The 21,008-nt window shown below is 37.0% G+C and overlaps 2 protein-coding genes across 7 annotated transcripts in view; both read left to right on the top strand.

The window, feature by feature from the left end:
- Nucleotides 1-15,941, top strand: part of KLC4 (kinesin light chain 4) — a 63,450-nt gene extending 47,509 nt beyond the window's left edge. For 5 of the 6 annotated variants that reach the window (XM_083348827.1, XM_083348829.1, XM_083348825.1 and 2 more), the window contains 3 exons: nucleotides 12,872-12,996; nucleotides 13,770-13,827; nucleotides 15,125-15,941. In XM_083348827.1, the coding sequence (XP_083204953.1) occupies nucleotides 12,872-12,996; nucleotides 13,770-13,827; nucleotides 15,125-15,202 (261 nt within the window). In that variant the 3' untranslated portion in view covers nucleotides 15,203-15,941. Of the gene's footprint in view, nucleotides 1-2,410; nucleotides 2,633-12,871; nucleotides 12,997-13,769; nucleotides 13,828-15,124 lie in introns of those variants that run through there. The other variant, XM_083348830.1, reaches the window with a different exon arrangement.
- LOC310646835 (phosphofurin acidic cluster sorting protein 2-like) overlaps nucleotides 1-16,429 on the top strand; it is a 290,543-nt gene extending 274,114 nt beyond the window's left edge. Inside the window, exon 25 of the transcript XR_014493775.1 lies at nucleotides 16,418-16,429. The gene's annotated coding sequence lies outside the window, so the exon portion shown is untranslated. The remainder of the gene's footprint in view (nucleotides 1-16,417) is intronic.
- The last annotated feature ends 4,579 nt before the right edge of the window (nucleotides 16,430-21,008 follow it).

Here is a 21,008-nt window from a genome sequence, read left to right as displayed (position 1 = left end):
TTATATCTACAGCACTCCTCTGGTCCACTAATTTTTTCACCTTGTCAAAGAATGCAATAAGATTTGTCTGGCATGATCTGTTTTTGACAAATCCATGTTGGCTTTTGGTTATGACTTTGTTTGCTTCTAGGTGTTCACTGATTCGTTGCTCGATTATCTTTTCTTATCCATACAATACATAAACATGACCTTAAACTGTCCTCAGACTGTCCCAAGTCTTCAAGAAGAATTTTAAAAGTTCCTTCTATGTTTTTGCCATATATCTGCTTTTAATCCAATTATATTCAAACCGTGTTTAGAAAACCTGGTTTGTTTGTTAGTTTGTTTGAAAACTTACCAAGATTTTTCACAGAGATGCAAAAACTGCCCTAAAGACATCTGTCATGCTTTCCAGTAACCCCTAAAAAGTAATCACAGTTTTAACTGGAATGCCAAAATGCTAAGTTCCCATAGCACTGCCCAGTAAATTGAGTATTTCCCAGAATGTTCAGCATCAGAAGTTATAATGTAGACATGAGTCAGAGTAGAAAAACAGCTTTCTATCATTACAGCTCAGTACAATTTTCATTATAGGAATTCTTAAACCCTGACTTAATTTTCCCATAAGTCTGTGATATTTAAAGTATAAAGACATTAGTTTGAACCTCAGGCTGTAGGTTTGAATGTAATCTTTATTTCTCACTTGTTTGTCCTGTCTCTTCCTTGTACAGTTAGATCTACACTCATGAAGCTCTTATATTGGCATCTTAATTCTCTTTTCCTAGCTGCTTTAAATTTCATTGACGTTCTCAGATTTAAAAAATCCCCAGGTAAAACTATTGAATCCTACCAACCCTTGCCTACATTTTCCAACAGCCTCAGGAGATGATTTTAATGCATGAAAGTGTAGGTCCCAACTCCCAATGTATTCAATAAAATATTCTTAGATAGCTGAAATCTGGAACCAGATAGCTATGAGCTAGTAAAACAATATAATAACAATTTAATATTATCCATTTCATGTATGCAAAAAGCTCCTCTTGTCCTACTCTGACAGCTTACCCCACATGAAAGTTCCTATTATGCTTAATTAAGTTGCCATTTGCCAAGAAGCAAAGTATTATTTACTACTGCCAGTTTACCATCTCCAGCTTCATTCTGTTAATGAATACTTGTTATTCATTTTTCCCTGTTTTGCTTTGTTTGGGATGCTCTTTCAGGAAGAAGAAAGCAAGTCTCACAACCTACAAATTGGCCCACTGTGGCTAGGATAAAGGTTCTATTTGTATTGCTAAAGTTATCTGCTAAGTTTATACAGTTTATGTATAAATATATACATAAAAATAAGCAGAATGTCAAGGAGGGAAAGAAATACATTCTGTGATCTTAACCATTAAACCTATTAAACATTTATGTTAATAAACAGCTTTTCATGCGCTGCATTATCCCAATTTTCATGTATGCTTGAATTAAAATGTTAGCAAACAGTGGTTTCTCAGGACTTTGGATTGGAACTGCAACAGTGGGAAATAATTGTCTCCCAATAACTGTTCTGGAAGATTATTTTTACTTAGGAAATAGTTCCAAAGGAAAAATGTTAATTAACATTCTTCTCCTGTGCTGTATTTTCATTTTGAATATGGGAACCCACCCAACTCATATTTCACTAGCATTTTAAGGTGACCTCAATGTGGGTTGTACTATTTTTGAGAACTAACTTAAGGCATATTCTACACATGCATCAAGACTATGTAGGTTGCTGGTGTAAAGGGATCTTCTTTTCATTCCTCTGCATGGTTTTTCTCCTCCTCCTGGCATTTGAAAGTCTAATTCTACCATTTTGGGTAGAATTTTTGTTGTCTGAAACAGCATCATGCTTTTTCATAATGCTGCTTGTGTAGAGTATACCTGGGTTTCTTGACTACAATTTTTTCCTATGCCAAATTATCCATTTTAGTTGCTGAGATTATGAAGATGGGTTCTTTTTTGAGAAATACATTTTATCCTTTTATTATTTGCCACTAATTTTCTTTCTTTTCTACCTGCTCCACACCATATTAGATTGGTTGAAGGGACCAGGGAATAAATGAGCCTTCCCTTACATGGCCATGCTGTGCACTGGACCTTGTAATTAAATAGGTCTAATTCTTTCCCCAAAATTGTGCTGGTCAAGTAGTGGTGTTTCTACCCAAAAGCATGACTAAGCAAAGTTTGTATTTTGAAATTTTCAAAGCATTTTTCACATTAGCTAAAGGGATTTGTAAATCCTCTGTTAAGATCTCCTATACGACTTTCTACCCTGCCATAATTCTTTGACCTCCTTGTCTTTACTGTTAACATATAGCTCTATTCCCTTGCTGTCACTCTTCAGGATACTATGCGTCCTCACCATGGCCTTGTACATTGTGTCTTTCTCCTCTCTGTGCACTAGGCTTAAATGCCTCCTGAGGCTTGTCCCCCCTCCCTTCCAACACAATCACCTGGATGCTTGTGCAGCTTCTTTCGACTTTCTCTTCCAAATCATTCCCCTCCTTCCACTGTTCCTGCTTTCCTCGGCAAGGACTCCACACCTGTCCCCAACCAACCTTCCATCCAAAGTGAGCACCAAGGAACACAGCAGAGGAACACTGGCTGCACACGGCTCTACTACAGCAACAATCAGCAAGAGAACAGGAAGAAACTCTACAAGGTTACCTCTCCCCACTTCCTTTGTCTGCCAGAACAGGACTTTTCCAGGATTCCCTGTGGCTTCCTTTGTTCTCTTTCCTGTACCTTAACCAGTGGGGAAGAGGTTGATGTTTGAGAATGACTTGTTCCTTACTCTGGTGACACTACGTCCGCAATTGCCCATCTTCCTATTCCTTGCATTCCCATTTTGCTGCCTTCATTTGAACAATATGCCCCTTCCTGATCTTTCATGCTGCTTCCCTTTTCTTTCTCTTGCTTCCATGGCATAAAGGACAGAATTTAGAGATAGAAACAAACAGCCTAATATCTTTCCCTCAACTCCCATCTTTAAATTGTACACCAGGATAAATGGGCTGAATAAGTCATGCTCTTAACTGATGGCAAAATGTTTTGAATGCCCACTGCTGCTCTTGTACGAGCCTGGTTTCCACCTTAAGCAGCATTTAAGTCCAGAGATCCATAAAGAAAGATAGAGAAACAGCTCATCTGTATCCTCTAGTATCGGAGGCCCTTTAGCTTCAGGATGTAAAAGGATTAGAGACAAAAGCTTGAGTTGTGCCTTCTCTCTAAAGTCTTGCTTTTACAGAAATGAAAATAGGCATTAGAAACAACAGCAGAAGGTGGCATTCAGAGAGCTAATGCTAAGTCTTTGACTGATTAATCCCAGTTTGCACTTGCTTTGCCTGTTACACTTCAGAATGCTAGCATTTCACAAGAAAATGCTTCTCTAATATCACAACCTTGGGAATATTTTTCTCCCACAGTTCCTCGCTCATAGAAGGAGTAGTAATTGCTGAAAAAAGATGGCCAGACCGCCGCTTTTTCCTTACCATCCTGCCCACAGAGCAAGAGGGGTGGGATAGTTGATGGAGTTTCATCTCCAAATTTATTGTCATTAATGTAAAGTTTTAACAATGCATTTGCATGTGTGGTCCCAGCCAAATGCCACAAAGCAAGCACATAGAAGATTGGTGTGTTAAATGGTAATGTGGCACTATAGCTGCTGCTTATTTAGAAGCATGTCAAGTGAGCAGAAAAGAAAGTAGGAATTTGCACGCCCTGTAAGAGAATGAAGCAAGGAGTCTTGCATGCAAGAACAAGGAGCAGAGACAATAGAAGGCAGAAGTTTTAAAGTGGGAATAAGTTGGCCCATTGAGGTTGAGCTCTGGAGGAATTTCACAGGAGGAGGAAAGGTTCTAGTAGAAATGGATTTTTCAGTAGACAATGCCTTCCTGTTTGCATTTTCTTAAAAATAAATTCAACTACATTTAATCCTGTTTCCTCCCACATGCCTAGGATTACCACCCTGGTAGAAGTTGTCTTTGAAAAGATGAGCATGTTGCCATATAGTGAGTTGAGATAGGGGTACTGGGCAGGAAAAAAAAAAGGCTGATTCCCTCAGGAATTAGGCTACAATATTTTTATAGGGTGGGAATCTGACTCCAACATTCAGACAGGATACACTGACCTAAAATGATTGAGAAAGGGAGAAAAAACTGATTATATTCCAATTCGAACAAAGCAGTAACATGGTCTATATAGCAAAATAGGAAAGCAAATCTGAAGCTATATTGAGAGAAGCCTTCTCTTTCACCCAGAGAAAACTAGATGTTAAGATTTTTAGGCTAGGAATCTAGTTTCTAAGATAGTTTATTATTTACATTAGTGCTAAATATGTGGTGGGTTTTTTTTTCATTTCAAAGGATAGCCTGATGCTTTAATCCATCTCCAGGGCAAGCATATCTGAGAGAAAACTTTTTTTCAGCCTATCTGCTGATCATAGTTTTAGGCTGTGTGCATGTGATAGGGGAGGGGGTTAATGTAGGTTAATACCTTTGTGAATATAGCTGGTTTCTAAAAGTAAGAAAATATTAGCCAAGTTTACAAATTAGGCTAGGCATTAGATAAGACAGTTTTTGAAGCTATGAGTGGAACTGAATAATAAAAGTATGGCATGATTATTTTGTATGGCTTTTTGAAGTACCCATGCCTGCCTCCTGCTAAAGGAGCAACAAACCAGATCATTAATTCAATCAACCCAGGAGGGTTGTACTCAGGTGGAGTTTTGCCACAGGGCAATTTGGAAAAAAAATTATGTAGCTCCTTTTGGAAGTCTTGTGCAGCTGTGTGGTAAACCTTTGCTTTTGGCTATGTGCTTCAGGAAAGGATGTTCAAGTGTACCTGAATCAGGGCAGCTTCTGTCTTACTCCTGTGGTTGAGGTGGGCAATATTTGTGAACTGTTGCTAAAAATCCTCTCCTACTTTCACTGACTGTTGTGACTCTGCCTTGCCCAAGGTGGTGTCTGATGTTCCAATGAAGAAGCCCCTGGAGGTGAACCCACATGCTGTTCTTGCATCTTCCTCATAAAATGCAACCAGCTCTCATTCTGTGTTGCAATGGGCTATCTACAAGTCTTTTTATCGCACTGTCTTGGGGGTGTGTGTGAAATTCTGTGTTCTACTCTCTGTCTTTGAGACCTACACGGTACTTTCCTTGTCGCTGTGTACTCATTTACCTCTGATTAAAGGCAGAAGGACCTGAACCTTTGCTTCCTTGTGCCTCTTTTCCATACACTTTTTTTTTTAAAAAAAAGAAAACAATTTATTTTCATAAAACACAAATATTTACATTACTATACACCACAAATAATCTGGCTGTTTTCCTTTTTTGCTCATTAGAGAGATCAGAAAACAGGTGTGCATGTGTGCTTGCATTGAAAATATGAGTGCTTTGTACGGCAATGGCACAGAGAGATGAACCTCCCTTAGAAGAAAGTCATTACTTATATAGAGTAGTCTGGAATTTAATAACTGTAAAACTGTAAGGAAAAACAGAAATTTTTAAAAGATGTGTTTTTTTAAAGTTGTATCTTGTGTAGGATGTTTTTAGGGTGTGAGATTCTACTCTTGTAGGAGAAAATGTTGCTGAACAGAACTTCAAGAGACAATAACACAAATCACGTCCCCTTTTCTACATATCCATCTTGTCCAGATACTTAGGTAATCTGTGATTCTGCTTGCTGCGTTTTATGGGAGTTTATATCCAATACATTTGGAGAGTATCAGATTCAGGAAGTTGATTATATTGTATCCCAAACTTATAGAACTTTTTGTTCTGCTTCTTTCCACAGCAAACAAAATCCACCTAATCTTTATAATTAAGAGATCTGTATGTAAAAGACAGACACATCTTTTTCTTGCAAAATGTCTGATTTCTTCTAAAATGTAAAATGCAGTTTTCTATAAACCTGAAATGTGTTACTGTCAAGTTAAATACAACTGGTGGAAAACTAGAGCAAGTAGATGAAGTTTTACACTTTGTTATAATTGTTATTAAAAATGGGACAATAAGTGGAGAAATTTTAAGACATGTGAATACATTTAAGTAGGTAATGTGTAGTCTGTTGCAAGGAATGAAAGTTTGCTGAAAAAAGCAAAAACAATTGCAAATAACAATATGTTCTGCCCACTTCATTATGTGGAAGTGAATTAGCTATTAGGAGAAACCTATGAGTTGAATATAGTGGAGACAGCTTTACAACATGGGTGCTGTAAAACAAGAAAAGCTTCAGTCTGAATGCTGAATGAAAGTGGATTCACTTTCTCAACAGTGAGTAACCCGTATGAAAGTAGTATGTTGAGATGGTTCAGTCGTTCACGTGGATAATGAGTACTGAGTTACAAACGAAATATATGAAGGGAGTGAACCAAGAGAAAGGAGTAGTCCAAGGAATTAGTGATTGTATGGAGTTGATATAAGTGCCACCCAACTCCAGAATGATTCTGAGATCCTGAAAAAGAAGGAGATGAGAATTTTAATGAATAAAAGGCAGTACAGGAATTGGTATATTAATATGATGGAAGAAGGATAGTTTGCAGAGATAGAACAGTATGGAAAAGCATTGTAGATACTGTTTCTATAAAGTTTGAATTGTGTCTCATTTTTTAATGTTTTTCCCTTTGGCATCCTATTTCTTAACTCCTTTTTTGCACTCTACACAATACAAGTAGTCCTCAAGTTATGACCACAATTGAGCCCAACATTTCTGTTGCTAAGTGAGACATTTGTTAAGTCTATTTTGCCCTATTTTATGACCTTTCTTGCCACAGTTGTTAAGTGAATCACTGCAGTTGTTAAGTTAGTCATAGGGTTGTTAAGTAAATCTGGTTTCCCCATTAACTTTGCTTGTCAGAAGTTTGCAAAAGATGATCACATGACCCTGGGACTTTGCATGTCTTAAACATGAGTCACTTGCCAAGCATTTGAATTACAATCATGGGACCATGAGGATGCTGCAATAGTCGTAAATGTGAAAAACTGTCATAAGTCACTTTTTCCAGTGCTGTTGTAACCTTGAATGGTCATTAAACAAACTGTTGTAAGTCAAGAACTATCTTTATTGCTTACTCTAAAAGGAATAGTGTGAAATTTCAAGCAATCACCTAATTGTAGGAGAAGAATTTTAAGCATTCATCTAATGGTATCAAGCAAGGAGAGGAGTTTATCATGCATTTGCAATCACTTAAAACGAGCCTTCTTTGGTGTGATTGCTTCATGGAATATACTATTATAAACACCAACATATTTGGCAATTTTGATTGAGGATTTGGGATATGTAGTAACACATCTGAAGAATACTAAGTTGGGAAGGTTGTCCTTGACCTATTTTGTGTGAACCACCACTTTTAATTTGCCAGTGTGCTTCTACATCTTATTTTAGGAATATAATAGCTATATAACAACAGGTTGCCTTTGCCTTTACTTCCACAATCACTTTAGGCCACAAGTCACTGCACTTCTATCAGAGTTGCTAAAAGTATTCAAAAACACAATTGTATTTTTATCAAGGAATACACATATATAAGGTCACATATATAATCTTTGTGTAATGATTAGTGTTGGAAACAAGCAGACAAGATCAAAACACAGACTGTTTCCTTCACAGTCTTATCTCAAAACAATTAAGTTGCCTGTGAAAACTGCACTTAGGTTAATTTTATTAAGAGAGTGGGCAAGGCTTCAGAAGTGTCTTATTCTGAATAAAGCATTTGTCCCATGCAGTAAAGCATCTCACTTTTTCCTTAAGAGTACTACTTGCCAAAATGTTTATGTCTAGATATGTACAAACTGTACGGTCATTCTGATATATTAAGAACACCATCTATTTCAACTGCGGAGGATGAAATCAGTCCAAATAAAAATGAATCCTTTTTTTGTCCTACAACAAATGCCCCTTTTCATTATGTGTTCTGTTGAATAAGTCTTGGAGTACAATTTTTTTCGAGGGGTTCAAGGCAGTTTTTGATTCCTGGTGACTACATGGGTTTTCAGCAGTGGTTTGCCATTGTGTCCTTCCTAGGACACAGAGGTCATCCAGTTGGCTTTGTGCCTAAGGCAGACTTAGAACTCACAATCTCCTGGTACCTAGCCTGATGCCTTAACCACTATACCAAACTGGCTTTCTATATTTGTATGCATACTGGCAGCAAAATGAAAAAAAAAAATCCATGACAGGTAAAACAGTAAAGATAGTCTAAAAATGAACCTTGATTTACAGGGATCATATGAACACATTGTTATGTAGAAATGATTTTCTTAGCATCTTTTTTCCCCTCTATGATGCCCCTTTGCAGCCCAAACAAAGGAGAACATTTAGAAAACAGTATTTTGACACCTAGAGTCATTACTCAGACTATATCCCGTAAGGTTACTGCTCATCTCTGTAGAACATTTCCCCAATTATTGTAAAATGCCTATTCCAACCCAATATTTTCAGAAGAAAAGGATTTTCACAACTCCAATTTTTGTTTCATATGTCTGCGTAATGGAATATAAAAATGTAAAATATATCCTACCCTTCAAAGCAGAACCACTAATATTTTTAAAAGATGCATAGTTGATGTGACATACTGAACCTGCTCTAAAATGTGGAAATTTATTTGTCCAATTTATACAGCTACCCATTGCACAAAATACATGGCTCTGGATGGCGTACAAAAAAATATTTGAATTCTTCCAATACAATAGAGCCTTGGTGGAGCAGTGGGCTAATGCCTCCTTAAGTAACACCAGCTGCCTGCAATTAGTGCAGGTTCGCATCCCACCAGGCTCAAGGTTGACTCAGCCTTCCATCCTTCCGAGGTAGGTAAAATGAGGACCCAGATTGTTGGGGGCAATTAAGTTGACTTTGTAATAATGCCGCCTGGGGGCCCCCGAAAGCCCTAATAATAAGCAGGCATATACATAGAATGAAGGCTATTGCTAAGCACATTGATTTGTGCTTTAAATTGTAAGCCGCCCTGAGTCTTCGGAGAAGGGCAGGATATAAATGGGATTAAAAAAAATTGTTCAGGAATAAAGACCTCATCTAAACCACAAACATGTAGCTTAGCTTATGATATAACTAATTAGTCATATAGCCAGGTCTTTGCTTCACCAAAGTATCAACATTTAGCCAGGAATAGTTATTTTGTATTGAATGCATTAGGTAGCAAATGTGTCTTACTGTATAAACTGGATGGAGTATCTATAAAAATCTATTCTTCATGTAAACACCTCTCCAAGCACAAACTATAATTCTGCACAACTGATATTTGTTAAGTGGCATGTACTGCAAAAATTCAAGTAACAGGATGCATTTTTACATGAAACAACAGATTAAATAGATCCCACTGTCACTGTGAATTTCATGGCTACGTTTATACACTGCGAAACCTTGGTTGGCTGAATAAACCATGGACTTAGGACTAGGCTCACATATTTAGACATATGTGAGCCTAGCCAATGGCATCTCTCTTAGGAGCTTCTAATTTGAATGGGTAACTGCATAAACTCGTATAAACCTATTCACAGCTGCTGTTGCTGTAATTCCAACAAGATCCAATGTGAGTCAGGCAACTAGGATCCATCGGTAGATTCCTACCAGAACAGTAGCCATTTGTAATTTGGTGCTTTCCCCATATTCTAGACTATTAGAATAATTATATGTTGGAACAGTGTATTAAATTGAAAAGATTCAAGTCTTCTGGGCAATAATCACCACATGAAAGTCAGTCTGGTCTAATGGTTAAAGCATTAAAGCACACCGGCAGTGTACAGCACCACCCAAAACAGCTAATACAACCCTGGGTTGTATAAACAAGCATGTAATCAAGATCACGCAAAGTATTAATAACACTTTATAAAACCCTAGTAAGACCACACCTGGAATACTGCAACCACTTTTGGTCACCATACTACAAAAAAGATGTTGAGACCTTGGGAAAAGTTCAAAGAGTAACTAAGATGATCAAAAGCCTGGGGACTAAAACATATGAAGAACAGCTGCAGGATTTGGGTTTGGCTAGTCTAAAGAAAAGAAACGGGTGACATGATAGCAGTATTTGAAGGGCTGCCACAAAGAAGAGGGGGGTCAAATTATTTTCCAGGGCACCAGAGGGCAGGAGAAGAAACAATGGTTGGAAACTAATCAGAGAGGCAATCTGGAATTAAGGAGAACCTTCCTAACAGTGAGGACAATTAACCAGTGGAACAGCTTGCCTTCAGAAATTGTGAGTGCTCCATTACTGAAGGATTTTAAGCAGAGACTAGACCACGGGTAGGCAACCTCGGCTCTTTTATGACTCATGGACTTCAACTCCCAGAATTCTTGAGTCAGTTGCTGACTCAGGAATTCTGGGAGTTGAAGTCCATGAGTCATAAAAGAGCCGAGGTTGCCTACCCCTGGACTAGACAGTCACTTATCTGAAATGGTATAGGTTCTCCTGCTTGAGCAGGGGGCTGTACTAGAATACCTCCAAGATACCTTCCAAATTCTATTTCTATTTCTTTTCTTAGTGCTAGTCCTAGTCCATTCGGATAGAAAGCAGGAAACTGAGCTCTAGTCCTGCCTGAAGCATGAAAGCCACCTGGATGACTTTGGACCAGTGTCTCTCTGCCTCTCTCACCCCAACTCATCTTGCAAAGTTGTTGTGGCGAAAAGGGGAGAAGGAAGGAGTATTAGTTGTTTTACCACCTTGATTTACTAATAAATATAGCAACAATGGGATTTTAAAAACTCTTATAGATTATTATTGATGCCCCATCATCCCCGGGGAAGGCCTGCTGGAGTCCAAATGGCCTTCACATTGAAATTGCCCCCAGCTCCTTGCATGTATTAACTCTTGCATAGTATACTGCTGAGTACACACTGGTCACAGGGAATCACTGGCCTTTTAGCCGTTGAACTACAACTCTCAGCATTCCTTGATTCATACCATAGTATGACATGGGTTTGAGTTCTAGAATCTAAAAACAAAAGATTATGTGAAACCAGTGATCTCTTACATTAACCTATAACAGTTCTCCAAAGTTTCAGCCAATGATCATGAATTTGTTTTTTCAGCATTGAGAACAGAGTTTTAAAAGGTTAACTGTAAAAGAATAGTGGCCTAAGTATCTCCAGCTCATAGCCTTCTGTGTAACTAAGACAAACACCAAGAACAGGACTGATGTGGCATGTTTACTTTTTAAAAATCGAAAGAGAGAAATCTGTTTTAGAAGCATTTCCCTTCCTCTGGTATTCTGGAAGGAGATAGTGTATATACAGAAGAATCTCTTCATCCTGAGCAAAGGATTTTATTTTGAGAAGACTTACTATTTTCACTTCAGGATGTGGCAGTTGTGGTCTGATTTAGCTTAATAAGGGTGCAATATTAGGATTAAAGAAGATAAGTTATCTTCATAACACAGAAGACTGTCTTATGGGTACGCAGCATTTTGAATGCATGTGTCCTTTGTATTTGTGTTTTCACAAATATGTCTGCCATAAATATCTAAGAAAAGCTAGCAAGTGAGTGTGCTCCCCTTCTCTCTTATCCTGTCCTCCATGCTTCTTATCGCACAGTTTATATTTCATTTTTGTCTGGAGTGGAATCATGCATACTGATTTTTTACTGTCCTGAAAAGAATGACCTGTATGTGTTCAGAGGCAGTCTTGGAAATAAAGTTGAAGCTGAAAGCCTATGTTTTGCATCTTTTAACTCTTAATTTTAATTAAAAATCAAATGGGACCAGGAACCTCATAGACACCAAGAAGAAATCCATATACTGTACATATTGGTATTCACAGAAATGAGATGGCCTATTCTTGACGCGAGGTGTAAGGAATCTCTTGGGAAAGAATAGAAACTTCATCTTCTCTCAGTTGGAAATCTAATTAGTACATCTAAAAATCTTAGAATACTTCCTGTCTTTTTCACTACAAGATATATGTTCAACCTTCATGAAGCCACAGAGAAAAAAGACAAACAAAATGTATAGTAAATGATACAGAAAAATAATATAAAAATATAGTATATGATGTAGAAAAGTAATATAAAGCGAAAACTCTTGGAACTGACAAAATCTAATTTGGCATCCTATTTCTTAACATTCCTGGTTCGCTATACTAAGTAAGATTTAGGCATGAACCCAATGGTTTCCTCCTAATGTTACCCAATGAGAGCAATATGCAACTTAATGTCTCATAGCAGCCTTATTCTCTGGTAAATCCCATTGAAAACCACTTAAGATAGCATACTGTTTTTGTATGAAGTGTTGAAATATTTTGTATCAGCAATTAGATGCCAGCAAAACAAAACAAAAAACTAATAATTGAACTAGAGATGCAGTGTTGTTGTTTTTTAATAACTTGGAGCAGATAAGAACTTTCCCAGATTTTTTTTTTAAAATTAAGTAGTTGTGACTAATGAAAAGATCACAGAGACCCAAATTAGATCTGTGATTTCAGTTTAAATTTGCTGGCTGTAGCATCTCACTAGGAATCTGGATGAATGGTATTATTTCAGGTTATTGGAAGAAATCACATTTTAAAAAAATCTAATCTTCAAAAGGAAGAAAACAATTCCAACACAAAGCAGGAGAAAAACAGGATTGCACGCTTTCTCCATTGGTTTTGAGTGGAGGGATTTTTTTTATGGGGGAAGTGCATTTCCTACTTACAATACCTGGTATAATTGTGCTTTACAGTATATAAACTAATTTAGAGTTTAATGAAACTGAGATGTATACCTGTATTTGTTTCTTTAAAATGCTTTCTTTAAAAAAAAACAACTAAATTTTCAGAATATTGCCGTTACTACAGTCTAACCTGGAATTCTATATTCTGGAATACCAAGACTTAATCCACTATATCTCTTGTCATGTTTTTATCTTCCTTTCCAGGATGGTACTGGTGCTCTTCAACGCACTGGTTCACTTGGAAAGATTCGAGATGTGTTAAGAAGAAGCAGTGAAATTCTGGTCAAGAAACTTCAAGGGAATGGCCCATTAGAGCCACGTAGTACAAAGTAGGAGGCACTTCTTGGGCTCATATATAGTTGTTGCCTGTCAGACCTGCCCCTTTGCTTAACATAAGACTGCATAACTCATTGATCATCTTTAATTGGCAATAAAAACAATTTTAGTTTCTACTTAATGTATTTGTGAGACACATAATCTAACCATTCTGGATGGCCTGCATCATAATAGATGGTAGGCCGACTGCAGTGCTTTAACTTTTATGCTGTACTAGAACGTTTTAAGCAGGGACACATTTCTGAGACTTCATAATGTGTCCTTGCTTAAAAACATGACATGATGAGACTATGAACCATGTAGTCTAATGATTTTTTACAATGGGGATAGTATTCTGTAGGAAATGGCATCACCATTCTTAGTTCTCATTTGCCATTGTTTAAGGTATCTTTTCCATTCTTATATTCCTTTGATGAATTAAATTACAATACTTTCACCATCACGATTATCCCAGCATGTCTATTGAGAAGAACATATTTGTCTTAAGTCTTTTCTGATAAGATGATGCTAGCTTCTAAATCCCCATATATTCATTCATTTCAAGGATTAATAAAGATACAATTCCAAATTTTTATTGATAGAATCAAGAAATGAATTTTCAGCTTTAGACATGTATTCTTGAATATTGCCTTCTGGTTTTTTCCCCCCCTTAACTAAAACAGACGTTTTAGTTTTGAGTTTTTGCTTATTTAATATTAATCTGGATCAAAGCAAAAGTAAATCTGGAGACAGCGCAGTAAAAATAGATTTCTTTCTCCCTACTTAGCATGAAACGAGCTGTTTCATTAAACTACCTGAATAAGTCCAGTGAGGATACTTTCCAGGTAAGAGCATCATTTGCCTTATTCCCAAAATAGTAATAACAATGAATACTTTTTGCATTACTGTCCTGCTAACCCCAGAATGAGAAGGAATAGGGAAGAAAATGAATATCCAAGGGAGATATGTTCAGTTAGGGGTTGGATGTGGTTTTTAGTCATGAACATTTCTTCGTAATATTTGGTTTGATGCTCCCCTTTTCCAGATACAATCACAAAATGAGTGAAATTGTGGACAAGTTTCTAAGTGATTGTTTCTGAGATGATAATCATACTGGTAATAGCTTGAAAAACTGCCACCCTTCTCCTCAAAAGAGCTATTGTATTCTGGATTATGCAAGGATATGGCATAACGCTAGAGGAATATGTAAAATAAAACATAGGGAATGAAGTATGCATACATAAGACAGGGAAGGAGGAGAAAGGAACTTGTCTCAAATATTCATATCTTTTGTTCAAATCTTTTCAAATCCTTTCTGGCTTATTGCAACATGGTTTATATGGGGCTGCTGTTGAAGATCATTCAGAAATGTTGTGGAACAGTTTTGAGTACGCTTCATGCAGGTATACCCCTGCTGTTTCATTCCAGTGCCATTCAGGTTGCCGATTATCATTTTTAAAGCCCTGAATGATACAGGACCAAATTATTTGCAAGACCGTCTCCCACTAGAGGAGCTGTGCTCCAGGTGCTGTCCCTTAAATGTTGACATGTAGGGGGATCTAGGCCAGGGGTAGGCAACCTTGGCTCTTTTATGACTTGTGGACTTCAACTCCCAGAATTCCTGAGCTATGCTGGCTCAGGAATTCTGAGAGTTCCATGAGTCATAAAAGAGCCAAGGTTGCCTACCCCTGATCTAGGCAATGCACCTTCTTTATAGCCTGTCCTTTGGAACGCCCTCTCCTGAGATCTAGCAGACCTCCTACTCTCCCAACTTTCTGAAAAACCCTAAGACTTGGTTTTTCTCAAAATGTGTGAGGTTAGACCTGGAAACATTCCTTGTGGATATGTGGGCACTGGAAGGTTTTAGGGTTTTTCTCTACCATTTTTTATTGTTTTTTACTGTTGACAACCACCTAGGATTATGTTTTGTAAGATGAGTGATGATTTGGGATGATATAACATTTAATTGTGGAGGCAAAGGTTTTTTTTCCTTTACCATCTTTCTGAAATCCAGGATTTACAGTCTAATATAATATTTGATGGATATAAATGTGAACATTAGATCATTTTTAATGCACACTGGGAGACAGACTTGTGTAGATTGGCAGATTCAAATTCATAAAAAGAGGATTTGTTTTTCAGGCTTCTCAACATCTTCGAGCTGAGAGTAGAGGCTTCAGTGCAAGTAGTGTGGATCTTTCCTCTCACACCTCTAGCTGAGTCTACCCATGTTGCCATCTCAAATATTACCCGCTTCTCTTATTATTTGGATATTTCAGTTGCAACCTCTTCACAAGTCACCAGCTCTCACCATGGATGGTACTAACCAATGTGGAGCCACTGCCAGATGAGATAAGGAAACTCTCTTTAGTGATTTGTCATGGACTTTGCACCCTGGCTGAATGCACTTTCCAAGTTGTGTTTTGATGATTGCACAGAATGTGCTCCAAGAGCTCTTACATGAAGTATTGGCTCTCTGAAGTGCAAAGACATAGCTCTCCCTTAAGAAGAGCTACATTTCCACTACACAGTACTGCTGGGAGAAGTACATCTCCAGCTGGATTCTCATGCTGACTTATTCCTTCAGTGCCTACCTCTAGGCTTGACTTTGATAGGATTTAGTTGAATTTATTCTTGCACTCTAACAACCCTTCGTCCTGCAGCCTTTTATGATGAATACCTTTCCAGTTTTCTTGAACTTATGAAGCAGGCAGAAGTTGACTAGTTCAGTTTTGTGGGAAATTATTGTATATAAGGGATAAAGTCGAAGTATGAAGAGGCATGTAGATTCTACAGAGGCTAAATATATGTTCACTTTCCTTTCTACAAGCCTTGTCTGCATCTTGACTCATTAGCAGTGTCTGTCTTCAAATGAACGGTAGTACAAAGCAATGGACATATATTACCCTTGATTTACTTCTGATTGTTGTTGTTTTAATTTAATAAAATGATCACAAGAAACAAACTTGCCGAATGTTTTCAGTTCATTTCATTTGTCTTGGATTTCTATCTTCACTGAATAACAGTTACGACAATACAAAAGAGAAAGAGCAGTACTGAGTACACAAAAACTGTCATAATTTTTGCAGAGAAAAGTGGGGGCACATTACTACAGTATTTTCTTAAGGAGAAGAGCAAGAATAAACATCTGTACTGTTGAACACAAGTCATAATTATATCTATATGAGAGGGTGACACTTGGACAGTCACTCTCTCAGTGCAACCCACCTCATAGGAATGTTGTGGGGAAAACAGGATGCAAGATTGTGAGGCATGTTTACTGCCTTGATTTTACCAAAACACGTATTTAAAAGGTGAAATACAAATTAATAACAACCCATCTGGCTGACTGTGACCAACCGTAATAATGACTGCATTGACAAAAATTTCATCTGCCCATTATAAAAGGCTACCCTGTGTATGTATTACACCAAGACAGTACTGGGGAAGAACTTGATGCAAATGAAAGCCAATATCAGCTAAAAGATATGATTTCATATTTTTGCATATATTAATGATGATGATGATCTGAAACTTTATGGAAAATCAGAAACAGAAATCCAATCATTGACAAATACCGTAAGAATTTTGAGCACAGATATAGCAATGAAATTTATTGTAGAAAGACATGCTACGGTAATAATAAGTCATGGTAAAATCATGAATTGTAATAGAATTTAAATGCCAAATTGCCAAACCATCAGGAGCCATCATGTTAAAGCCTACAAGTATTTGGGCATTTTACAATTGGATAAAAGCAACGATAAACAAGTTAAAATGTGATTGGTAAACAATACATCCAAAGAGTGAGAAAATTGCTAAAGTTAAAATTGAACAGTGAAAACACTATTAATGCCATTAATACCTGGGTCATACCTGTGATATGATACCTTGCTGGAATTATTAACTAGACACAAGCTGAGCTGGACAATTTGGACTGAAATCAAGAAAGCTAATGACTATTCAGTGTACATTATATCCTCGCAGTGATATTGATAGATTATACCTGTAGAAATAGAAGCAGAGGTTTGCTTCAAGTCACTTCACTTCATACATACTTCTTTCTTCAAAAACTTGTACCAGTATTTTTATTTTCTTATTTGCCATATACAAGTCGATGTTGTGGTCCTGTAGATCCAAACTTAAATCTGACAATTCTTGGAGAGCGTCACACATCAATCCTAGGTCCAATAAAAATTCTGTAGATGTTATTTTTCTTTTCAAGCCATCATAAGTGCATTTATCATTTTTATCTCTTGTAGGATCATGCATTGCTTGTACAAAATGATACACAAGGGATTCAAAATTATTCCATACAGCCAAAACTACACAAACTAGATGACACCCATCGGGTACTTAAAATTCTTCCAATTTTCAGCAGCTCAGTCCCCAGTAATTCTGCACATGAATGCAACTCTCTGCTATTCTTTGGTGAAGCATGGTATATGACATGCAGTTTATCAATAAATGATTGGAATCTATTTATTCCTGAAGTTTCCTTGGCAGCATCACCTACTGATAATTCTAGTCTGTGATTAGCACAATGCCAAACTATAATAGAAGGAAAACGTTCTGACAGCAATTTTTTCACTCCACTTTTACATCCCATCATCATAGCGGCGCCATCGCATGCCAGAGAAATCAAATATTTTTTCAAATAATCTTCTGTCATCCCATAAGAGTAAAGACATTGGAGTAAGGAATCAAATATTCCTTCTACTGTTACTTTTTCAAGTTCTACCAAGTCCAAAAACAAATTTACTGAATTCATTTCCATACCTTCGATACAGCATCGAACAAATACTATGAGGGTAGTTTTTTTGCTTATTGTGGTTGATTCATCAATTATCAATGAAATTTTATTATTGGATCAAACAATTTCTTTAACCACAGTTTTCCTCATTTCTTCACTTATATGATTAACAATATATAATCTTAAAAGGCTTGCCATTGTGATAGAAAATTGCTACCACTGCTCCAGGGTTTGGCTAACTTAAATATGCATAGCATAATTAGATTTATTATTGCTGCTAAAGCTATGGATTACAGATTCACATTTCCCATGGATTGTCTTCTGTCCATGGGAGGAAAGGTTGGTAAATTCTAAATTTCATAATTTTAGTTATTCCTTTGTGGCAGGGTATATAAGAACAAGCTGCAAAGGTCTTTAAAACATGTTTCTCACATATTTATATTTTTGAATCATAAATATTAAATCTTTTTTCTTTCCAATGATCCAAACTAATGCTTTAGAAATATAATTTCCAGTTTTAGCTACAGTAAACAAGCAAATTACACTAAAGCTAAATTTAACATTACTTGTTAAAGATATTTACTATATTTCAGAATTAGTATTCTTTCAGTCACAATCTTATTCCTATTCAGTTTGGCTGATTTTAAAATGTGATGTAAAATCATAAGCACATAAAAAGAAAACAGAAGAAACAGCTGCAAATTAACTCAACAGTTCTATGCTTAGCAACAGGGCTTTTTTTCTCATAGAACGCTCAGAACGGAGTTCCGGCACCTTTTTTGGATGGAACCTTGTAGGGTAGGTAAGGTGGATTGTATGACATGTGTGAGTTCCGGCACCTTTTTCTTTTACAAAAAAAGCACTGCTTAGCAACATTTCCATTTAATCAAAGTCCTTGCTCTTTCCAAATCTATTTCAGGGTTTACTTTCTATATACACAAACAATGGAAAATAAGTTTCTGGGCTGGTTCAAATTTTTTACACATTCCAAAAATTTCAGGTAATGTATCTGTTCCATATAAATATAAAAGCATGATAGGTTCTGTATTTGTACAATGGCCGATTATCTCAGTGTGCAGAAACGTGGATAACTACAAACAGAAGTTGCAAGCCCTCTCCTTGATTTCAGAGTCATCCTGGTGAGATAGTCAGCATATAAATTTAATAAATAACATTTTTTTCCAAATGCCCCTATCAGGAATTGAATTTGAATGAAGTTTCAGAAAAGCAAATGTTCTATGCTGGTGGTACGAAGCTCCCAAAGATCTAGCATGGGATAAATGAATTCTTCCTAATAAAAATAACTTCCAGCCTTTTTCTAATCATCATTTCTTCCCTATAGCAATTTGAAAAGTAAAACAAAGTGAAACAAACCACTACTCTCTCCATGCAGGGAAAATTTCCTTGAGTTATACTTGGATATCCTATTTGCAAATAATATCTAACTTACGTAGTTGAGATGGTGTAGTTGGGGAGCAGCTATCTATTTTCTGTCTGCCTTTGCTGCAACTTGCCTGTGCAACATTTGCCTGCCGGGTCTTTTGGCAAGCTCAGCAGCAATTCCTATTGGCTTCCAAAAGCTAATAGCATAGCTGACTCAGGAATTCTGGGAGTAGAAGTCCATGAGTCATAAAAGAGCAAAGCCTGCAATAGGCTTAAGCCAATAGCAGCACAGCTTGTGCAAAAGCTTTTTTTTTTGCAAAAAAAAGGTGCCGGAATGCCGTTCTGAGCGTTCAATGAGGAAAAAAAGCCCTGATTATACAAGAGATTGAGATAGAAACCAATATATGGGCAGACCATAATCCGATAAAGATGACTTGAAGAGGAGCTAAGAAAAAACTAAGATGGTCTCTGAATCAATCTTTACTGAAAGAGAAAGAATTTATACAAATAGCAAGAAAGGAAATGGAATTTTTCTTTAAAATAAAAAAGAGGAGACATCGATTCAAAATGTGTGAAATACAGCTAAAGCATACTTTAGAGCAGACATGTCAAACATGACATTGTGCGACGTATCGGAACTTTTCCCCCATTGCCGGCAATGGGGTGGCCGCAGTTTCGTCGTGACGCGTCCGGCCTGCGGGCCAGCAGTTTGACACCCCTGCTTTAGAGGTTTGGCTATAGCTTACATGGTGAAAAAGAATAAAGAAAAAATGCAACAACAAATGAAGTTAAAGGAGGAATTTACAAAATTGGAATTGGAATTACAAAGAGATCCACAAAAGAAAACTCTTAAAAAGCAAAAGTAAATAATAAAAGACAATTTAACATAGCAGAGGCTGAAAAAATGGCCCAACGAATTAAAAGGGCAAAACAAAACTAAATACTATCAAGCACTAACATGGATATAAGAATGGATAACCCTTAGACATAAAAGATTACTATACCTAGAAGGGCATGACCTACAACTTGGATGGCATGCCTTCCTATGGTTATGGGAAGAATAAAATACATAGATACTTTCAAAACCACTATATAAGAAACACACTTCTTTTAGAATGGGAAAAGAACTAGTGGGATCATTAAATTGCTCTGGGACTTTAGAATTCAAACAGACAAGAACCTGCCATATTAATACCCTGGACTTAACAATTGTCGATAAGAAAGACAAAATTGGCATTGGACACCATTGGCATTGACAAATTCACCATCAGTCAATTGCAAAAGGCGACATTAGTAGGAACTGCTTCCATCCTGCAACGATATCTGTAATAAGTAATATCTGTAATACCATCAAACATCCACATCTGCCTATCGCAGGTCTTTGGTAAGGACTCAATAGGTAGACAAAAATGTCAAATCCAGTCTGAACATCTGGCTGTCTGTACAAATAATAATAATAATAATAATAATAATAATAATAATAATAATAATAATAATAATAATAATAATAATGTTGGAAGGGACCTTGGAGAACATCTAATCCAACCCTCTGCTCAGGAAGGAAACCCTACCATTTCAAACAAATGGCTGTCCAGTCTTTTCTTAAAAACTTCCAGCGTTGGAGCATTCACAGCTTCTGGAGGCAGGTTGTTCCACTGACTAATCATTCTAGCTGTCAGGAAATTTCTTCATAGTTCCAGGTTGCTTCTCTTTGATTAGTTTCCATCCATTGCTTCTTGTCCTGCCTTCAGGTGATTTGGAGAATAGCTTGACTCCCTCTTCTTTGTGGCAACCCCTGAGATATTGGAACACTGCTATCATGTCACCCGTCTTTCTCTTCATTAAACTAGACATACCCAATTCCAGCAACCGTTCCTTGTATGTTTTAGC

The sequence above is a fragment of the Vipera ursinii genome, assembly GCF_947247035.1.
Source record: "Vipera ursinii genome assembly, chromosome: 1".
In the NCBI taxonomy this organism is placed as follows: Eukaryota; Metazoa; Chordata; class Lepidosauria; order Squamata; family Viperidae; genus Vipera; species Vipera ursinii.
This window is presented reverse-complemented; position numbering and strand designations above follow the sequence as displayed.